This window comes from Montipora foliosa, chromosome 6 (assembly GCF_036669935.1).
Source record: "Montipora foliosa isolate CH-2021 chromosome 6, ASM3666993v2, whole genome shotgun sequence".
In the NCBI taxonomy this organism is placed as follows: Eukaryota; Metazoa; Cnidaria; class Anthozoa; order Scleractinia; family Acroporidae; genus Montipora; species Montipora foliosa.
This window is the reverse complement of record NC_090874.1, coordinates 27,285,712-27,294,683: the sequence shown is the minus strand read 5'-3', so window position 1 is coordinate 27,294,683 and position 8,972 is coordinate 27,285,712. Positions and strand designations below refer to the sequence as shown.

Here is an 8,972-nt window from a genome sequence, read left to right as displayed (position 1 = left end):
TTTTCGTAAATCCAGTCATATATATGATAACGAGAATTAAACATATACTTGGAATCACTTACATCTTCCCCGATGCCATGACCTTACATGCAGAACAGCAAAAAATTCAAAACTGATCTGAGCAAGCGAGCGTAATAATAATAATACAAATCCGGTTTCCAGTCCAGCAACAAGACGACAAAGAGCCCACATAAGCTATAAATCACTATCACTTCCCAAGTCGCAGATGCAAGTGTCAAATCCTTTCGCTTGTCCCTAATCACTGTCAGATTAGCGATTGCGTCTCGGTAAAATCATCTAACGGCAAAACAGGAAGCCGAAGCCATGTTTTCGAAACAAATTTCGAGCGGGAACTGATTTCAAGACCGCGCTTTTCGGAAGCTATTTGAATGCCTTGCTCCGATTGGCTAAGTGATTCTACTCTGGACTGTGGTTGGTAATATTTTTCACATGTGAAGAATGCTATACGCGAAGATGATTGGACGTATCACTCTCTTCACATGTCAAAGATACCAAATAAAGAATTCTACTTGCAGGGTTTATCGTATGTAATTCTCGCTATGTATATAATGAAGGACCTTTCATGAACCTGCAAGGTTTTTCGCTTCCGTCAATCACTGTAGCCAAACGGGTAAATGTGTCACATTCAGCGCTGTGATTGGCTCAGTTTTGACGGCATTGACGAACGAAACAGTTGATTGGGGCTTGAACTACATAGCAAAGGGATCGTTGTACTAAAATTTGCTCCAGAAATAATGAATAGTTTATTGAAATTTATGCGTAACTCTAATTTGGAGAATGAAACTTGTCTTGCAATGATCACTTGTGGTAAAAGGCAAGAAAGGCAGAGAGACCACGCAGAAATTAACCAATCTCATCAGTTTCAATAACGGAAGGATATACGACGCGGCTATATAATGTTTAGGGTGGGGGTTTATTTATTTTTTTTGTGCTCGAGAGTCGTAAATATCTGCGTCTGGCCGGAACGCAAAACATGGATTTTTTAGTCAGCTGACTTGAATAAAAGTGAATGATGTTTTAGTTGTAAAAGTGAAACTAAAAACGCATTGATGACAGACTGGCATCATAGTGTTCGTATTCTATGGTTAATAGTATTGAATTTTTAGTTTTTACATTAATTTCTTGAGTGCCATCCATGCTGCTATACCAACTACGAAGAACAAACAAGGCAGACCTCTCTAAACGGTTCCTCGTTACCCTACAGACATAGTCCCTCTCTCTTTGAGACCAGTGGTTGTATATTTCGCCGGTCAGTTTTAATTTCAGTACGCTATTGTTGGAGTTTCCTTGGACTAACAAGAGGTTCTTTCTGTTTTATTTCTCAGTATTCGAGCTGTAAAGGCCTTCCCGTATATTATTGCAGACAGTTATCAGACAATTGATCGCCAGACATGTTCATGTTTAAATCCTTACGGTTAATTTATGCCTCGAGTTGTTTCCACCTGTCACTACAAAAAAGCTAGATGAAGTTATGCAAACAAAGGAACGTGATGTTCTTGAACGATTAAAATATCATGATGTAGCTCTATATTTAAAACAAACACCTCCTCAAAATCATTTTGATGATTTAACATATAACCACGAAGCAGTAATAAGTCTTGAATTTCTTCAATTGCAATATTTCGCGATGCAAGAGTCACATGTGCTATGACGCGATAGCGTTCGGTTGTGAATCGAGTAAAATGAATTGCTGAGTGTCGGCAATATGGCGGCTACAAGGCAGTGTGTCGCTTGTAACAAACAGGTAAGCTATACGGTAGGAATTTAAAGCGAAGAAACCAGTTTGGTTCAATCTCAAAGTCGATGTGATCAATGAATATTTCGATAACAGAATAACGATTAGAATCAAATGCTGCTGAGGATCATTTATTGTGCCTGATTCTCTGCCATCAGTTTCACTGACTGCGAGGTCAAGAGTACTAAGAGGAGGCAAGAAATGTGTTGCCTTTGGCCGCTTTTTTTGACAGACAGGCTATGCTGTTTTATTTTCTTTAAAATAGAATAATTGAACAAATACCAATGAACGCTATAACCGAACAAGCATCGATTGAGTTATTGTCACAGTGGATGTACGTTTGAATTCACTAAGGCGCGCAGGATATTGATGACAGAACAATTGAGGATTCTCTTCTTATCATTACACCAAACGCATTGGCTGTAGGCCCCAACCTGTTTAGGCGAGTTAAATAAAAAGAAAATGTTCACATTAAGTTCATCTTGAGCGAGAATTCATTCTTTAATCTTCAAACTTTCAATTCAATTCATTCTACTAAATTGATTCGTTTGAGAAATTCTGTGCTTTAAGGGGTATTGCCTTGATGTGACAACCGACAGTAGATGTCGTGAATAAGAGTTCGTTGATAAAGGTTGAACTTTTGTCACTTTTGAATGAGGTACAGTGTAGCAGCATTTGCGGCTTTATTAGAAGTTTTTTATCCCTTGAGAACGGAGTATGCTGGGGTAATAATGTGCCTAAGAAATCATGGGTCCTGTAAAATATGAAGCAAGTAATTTGTCCTAGCCAGTTGGATGAAATTAGTCTCTCTCGGTCTGTCTGAATTACAAAAGCAAAAATATGTGAGTTAGGTCAAACACCTTATTAATTACTCTCAGAACGTTGACAAGGAAGATCAGGAAGACGAATATCCACGGCAGATGAGTTCACATGATGTGGGGACGGCCCTCTCACAGACACTTTCTTTTCGCCGGCGGTGCACGTTCTTCTTTTTCATAACTTCTCTTCAAGCCATCACTTAGACAATCTTCTCGTTATCAATAGAGAGTAAATAAGACTGTTTCCATTACGTCAGTGGCACAGAGGGAACCGTGACGAACTCTGAACAGATGGTTCGAAGCTCTTTTACGAAAAAGACCGGAAGTTCAAACTATCTCTATATTTATGAGCTTCAATATCAGATATACGGTGATATTTAGGGTACAATGTTGAAAGTAACACTCGCCTTTACTATCATTGATCTAGTTACGCCCTGCTCGAAGGCCAACGCACTGCGCCTCAGGCAGTAGATGTCAGTTTCAGTTTATGCATCATAGAACGTGGTAACGAATATTTAACAATTATTCCATAAGCGCGCGTTGGATATGACATGGTAAATAGCCAACGAGGCGCTTAGCGCCGAGTTGGCTATAACCAGTCTCATATCCAATAAGCGCGAATGGAATAATTGTTTTATTAAATTCCTTCAACTCCAAAAATTTGGAAGTACGAAATACGAGCGGAAAAAGCGAGCAAATCCGAACGAAATCGAAAAAAACTTGATGAGAACTGATGCGATATTGCGTAGTACCTTGTTGTCAGACAGACGCAGGCTCATCACAAAAACATTTCTTGCCTTTTCGCGTACTTCTAAACGTCGGAATTGATCCAAACTTTCTACAAAAAAAGTTTTTTTTCTCCTTCTTGGCTTTATTCAAAGAGAAATTTGGCATTCCGACGAAAACATTTTTAGTTTAGCAACGCCTAACGCAATCATTTACCATATAAGGTCAAACCAAGAGCACGCGAAATGCATTATCCGAGGTTGAGAATTTAATAAGTAATAATATCACCCGACTAGCTGTATTAGTTGTCAGGTCGGATCAACTTAACAAACATTTGTTCCCTTAACTTTCGTGATTAAGAGCCCTGTTTGTTTGCGGGGATTGTCACGGGAGTGATATTAGTTTTTATGAATTAATCGGTTTTGGACAACATACAGGGTCCTCTGAGCGTAAATGGAATGGCTCTTTAGGGCCGATTTACACGCGTACAGTTTTTGGCGACAGGCCTACGACATGACTTACGATTGTCGCAGTGTTTTAAAACAAGCTTTAAAATGTTACGACATTTTTTCTGACGTACACGACAATAATAAACGAAATCAAATGAATCTATGATCCTCGCAGTTATGAACGCAATTTTAGCAATTGCGGGTTCAAACCCCGTTGAAGTAATGACATTTTCAGGCTTATCTACGCAATTGCTAAGTTGCGTTCATAACTGCGAGGATCATAGCTTCATTTGATTTCATGATATCCGCAATTCAATAGTTGATTCCTTTCATATATCGTTTCGTTCGTTGAATCATAAACGAGTTGTAGGCCTGTTGTAAGCTTGTCGCATGCGACAAATAGTATCGTGTAAATCGGCTCTTACCTCTTCATATATTGTTCTCTGTCTAATCGCTCCTGACGAGTTTTCCCTTCAATTTTCACTTTCTCTTTCTTCAGTTCTCCGTCTATACCAGTAAAATAATGGAAACAGTTGCACATTAAAAACTGGGATGGATTGAACGTGACTTTTTCACTGAACAACTAAAAAATGATATATGGTTCATAATTACTGTCGTCGCTTTTTATAAGAGCAAAAAAGCAATAAAAAATGCGAAAAAATGTGTAATTTTCTCTCTTGTTCAACAGATTCCTGAATCAGGGACTTGTTGTCAGTGTGGTCATGTATTGACAGAGACACTTACCATTGCTGGAAAAAGGTTTTCAGGTGATTTGAACTCAATTCAGTACTTTTGAATTATAATTTTTGTCACTGGAATAGGAACGAGGAGAGGACGCCTACCGAAAGACCAAATTTTAATGAAGTCGCATCGCAACCTACGGCACTGACATTCATGACCGCACCGCCGACCCGATCAAGACTGAAACCTAGGCTGTCCCGTTTGTACAGTATGAGTGAATGAATGATATAGAATATATGAGGTGCGGAAATTGAAATTCACGAGACTTGGAAGCGGCAACTTAAGTAGTTGCAAAGAAAGGCTAAAAAAGGCCTAGCGTGAACAGGGACGGGACAGGCTTTTTTCGCACTGGCTGCTCAAGTTGCTGCTTACCTGCGATGATTTTCAACTCTTCTCGCGCCACTTTTTCAACCAATCAGAAGTGAAACCAAAACCAATCGTGGCTTTCGCGTTCACATTTTCCCGCGCTTTGTGTCGGCTATGTGTAATTACTTTAAGTTTTGATCGGTTTACTGGATTGTCTCCGTCCTTATTGATTGGCCAAAGTAATTACTTTGGTTTTGGTTTTACCATACTCGATTGAAACTCTCTCTATTGCAGCTTAGAATCGGTGCGGCTTAGTGGATGTGCCAAGATCACGTGCCCCTGAGTCTTAACTACTGAAGGGAGACGGCGTGCATGACAACAGTTAACAAGACAAGCGTTTCTCTGAACAATGGTATCAAATATCTCTTTAACCGCCTCTTTTATCCTCTTCAGATTACAGAGCTGAGTTATACACTCGCCTAGTGATACAAGAAAGTAAAAATCAAGCGCGGAAGCCACGAATGAGAAGAAATCTAGCAAAGCCTGGAAAGACCCTTAAGAGAGAAGTGCGTGCCTGGAGATGAATTATTGCCCTTTTTTGCTACATGAATTTAAAGCAAAATATAAATGTCACTAGTATACAATATTCTTGTATATTGTTCAATTTCAGGAAAGCAAATCTTTGAATAACAGATTTCGAAGTGGAAGAAAAAGGAAAAGAATTCGCCCATTGCTGTTGAAGCAAGAAGCGACAACAAAAAGAAATACAGAGAAGCTGACCGTACAAACATGTCAACCAACAGAGAAAAATGTTGACTCTGAACAGCCGAGAGATAAAAGCAAATCCCTCACATCAGCATTGGCTGAAATCAATAGAAGACTTCAGAACCAAAGCAAGCTATGGGTCTGCCTGGCCAGCGGCTTACCGATAAGTACAAACACGTGAATGTCCGCTGCCATTCATACTGAGATCCCAAGCATTCTGTCCGCGTCCTGAGGTGTCAGTCCACCCGGAGTAGCGTCATAGTTCGAATCTATCGGCACTTACCCTAAGTTATCCATTTTCACGAGTTGCGAGTGTGAAGGAACTTTCATGTTCTGTGTCGATAAGAACAATGCAAAGTAGTCCGGCTCTAAGAAGAATATTCCAGTACCAAAGCACGGTTCCCCGCGTGATACAGTTCGCCAAGCTTTACACTTGTGCGCGGTTGGGAATCTATATGTATTAACCGAAGCCATAAATTTCAAACTGAAGGCTAACGCAAGTTTATTTGTTCTTTTTAATGTGGTCAACACGGAGGATGACATGCCTTGTCTAGTCCACTGGCTACTAGTCCTGGTTACTAGTCCTACGATTTTACGATTTTGCTAATATTTGGTCACCAAGACCTTTGACTTACCATGCGATGGATATTTTTAGGGTCCTCTTACTTATGCAGAACTTAACTTATGCAGAACATATTTTCTACGGTCTATGTATCATCCCTACGAATCAACTGGAGTAATATTGGATGGCCAATCATAGGGGTATTTCGAGGCCTTAGTTTGTTTGTATAAATTCTCACACAATAGTTATTTTTGGTGTATTAAGGTAAAAAATAGTAAATGGATAACTGGAAAAGGAGGGGAAATGTTAGTACCGTACAGTTACAATCATCATTATAAAGTATTCTCGTTTGTCTCACGATGTGGTCACTTGTGATGTAGATCACGACGTTTCGATTGCATACTGCTAGTCTTCATCAGGCGATGAGGTCGACTGGATACGCGTATTAAAACCTTTTAGGCAGGATGCTCCGCTGTGATTGGTTGGTTTTGAGCAGCTGTGATTGGTGCATTTCGATCCTCGCTGTTTCGGTGTGTTGTTCCTTCGGCGGTCCGCTGTCGTACTGTTCTCCTGTTGTTGTGTTTCTTGATCGTGGGCATCCATGCTACCGGAATTTCTCATGTGAATCGCCTCTTTGACCTTGCGTGTGTACCAATGAGCATCACGACCAATAAACTTTACTTCATGCATGATACCCATCTCTGAAAATGAGATTAAAATGAAAGCAGAGAAATTACTTGCAAACGATGACCGTACCATAACACTTTAGAATCAGGCATAAGTCTTGAAAATATTTCAGCGCTTTGCAATGAAAATTTGAGCATGTGAATATATGATAGCAACGGGTGCGGAGAATAATAAACAGAACAAGTAATTCTACACTTATGCCTTATAAAACAAAAATGCAAAATTGCAAGGGCTGCAAAATATGCGAGAAGCCAGGCTCAGCGCTGGAAGCACTATGATAACTTGTATCTTGGACTTGTTTCTTAGGGTGCGTTCGATCGACCGTATTCCGGAATAGGAATACACGGAATACAAGTTGGAAATCCTTCGTTTTGTCAAACATTTGCTAAAATGCTATTTAAACATATTTTTATTATACTTGCAGCTTCGAAACGCACCAAACATACCATTTTAATCATCATTCCACGTATTCTTACTCCGGAATAGGGTCAATCGAACGCGCCCTTAGAGTTAATGACGTTTTGAGTCTTCTGTTTATGTACTTAAGGACGTTCGCGCCCATTGCTACTGTGCATTTTTTCGCGCATGTCGCGCACAGGTTATGCATCGCATACCACGAAGGTAAACACGATGCTAAAGGCGCAAACATTTCCCACAAGAATGGAACGTGAAAGCGTGTGGCATCATGGGATAGCTGTGGACCCAGGTCTTCTCGGAAATGTCGCGCAATGACGTGACAGTGCGAATAGACAATCGCTTTGAGAACTTCGCAGCGATTTTACTCTCTTGAATTCTCGGTGACCCTCAGTTTTCTTTTCGTAGATCACTTCCTTTCCTGATTTTGTCCATTTTAACAAAAAACAGAAAAAATCTGTACGTGAGAAGTGACAAATATGTCGCCTTTTTATGTACTCGTGCGACCGAAGTTTTCTTTCTTAGACTAATATGTATCGTTTTTCAACCCCTAATGGTTTGCAGTTTTTGGTGCATTTCTATTGACACCATTGCTAAACCAAGACTCTGGGGAAAACCAGCCATGCATTATCTTTGAGAATTTTTTGGAAACAAAATTTCCATCTCAGTTTTACTTCAATGGCGAAAGTGCACAGGAAGAGATGTAGTGTTTTTGCCATTCACGGTGCTTGATACACTTTATTTGAAGTGGGCTTGTGGTGGCGAGGTAGATTTTGGCAATTTAACGTGGGAGGAATTCCAACAGAAACATTCGCCTTCAATTTACGAAATACACGTTTCAAGCATGGGGAATGTTCGCTTCAGGTACCTTTCGACTATATATATAACGCCAAAGGCCGGTGTAATCCTCCCTCCAAATTCACCGAATATGCAATCTTGCATAATTGTAAGCTTAGCACTTTAAGTTTGTAATTGAAACAACCTAAATGTCGTTACCGATTTCAATATTTCAAGCACACACAACGTGTGAAGTTAAGTAAGCAACTCAAGTTTTGTTGGTAACGTGTTTTAGTTGTTTTCACTGACGTCCAATGTTCAAGAATCATCGAGTCTGTTTCTTCTCAAAATCGGGATTTCCGAAAACGCTCCGGCGACTTCCGACGAATCCCGAACGCTCCCGAAAATGTCCGAAGATGTTTGGACTACTTCTGAGCACTTCCGAACCTATTTGAAGCTTTTGCAATGGCTTCCGAACGTTGTTTTTAAAGGGGCTAGGTCACGCTATTTTAGGTAATTTTGTTTAATTTTGTTAATTATGAGCTCTAAACGTCAAATTGGCAGAGCAAGAGTCTTTCATTTGCAAAATCACGGCCACATAGCAACTGAGAATGGTTTTCCAGCGTTGTTAATGACATTTTGATATAGACTGATATAAATTTGAAAAAAAAGTGGGCCGACGTTTTTCAAATTTACCCAAATTCAATCCATTTCAATCCTCTCCAGTTTTGTCCATCCATGGCCCTTCTTGGCTTCCCTGTGTTTTGTTAGAGTTCTTCTATAGTTTTCAACAGTTATTTTGATATTTTAGTTAATTCCATGACAACTCGAACGGTGCTGAAATTGCCTAAAATTGCGTGACCTAGCCCCTTAAAGACCTTTACGGGTAACAATAGAAACCAAAGCACAGGAAAGGTAATACAATTCAAAATAGTCACGCCACGTTTATCTTCACGAGACTCGAGATCGTC

At 39.9% G+C, this 8,972-nt stretch overlaps 1 protein-coding gene across 1 annotated transcript; it reads left to right on the top strand.

Annotated features, from left to right (window-relative positions):
- The first annotated feature begins 1,508 nt into the window (after positions 1-1,508).
- Positions 1,509-6,487, top strand: LOC138007067 (uncharacterized). The gene is made up of 4 exons (XM_068853778.1): positions 1,509-1,765; positions 4,438-4,516; positions 5,250-5,362; positions 5,467-6,487. The coding sequence occupies exons 1-4, from the start codon at positions 1,727-1,729 to the stop codon at positions 5,740-5,742; spliced, it is 507 nt and encodes a 168-aa protein (XP_068709879.1). The 5' UTR covers positions 1,509-1,726; the 3' UTR covers positions 5,743-6,487.
- Positions 6,488-8,972: the final 2,485 nt, after the last annotated feature.

Bases quoted from the DNA above. Each gene is read 5' to 3' on its own strand.
- LOC138007067 (XM_068853778.1), top strand. From the start codon at position 1,727: ATGGCGGCTACAAGGCAGTGTGTCGCTTGTAACAAACAG. The intron at 1,766-4,437 runs GTAAGCTATACG...CTTGTTCAACAG, and splicing joins GTGTCGCTTGTAACAAACAG to ATTCCTGAATCAGGGACTTG. The intron at 5,363-5,466 runs GTGCGTGCCTGG...GTTCAATTTCAG, and splicing joins GAAAGACCCTTAAGAGAGAA to GAAAGCAAATCTTTGAATAA.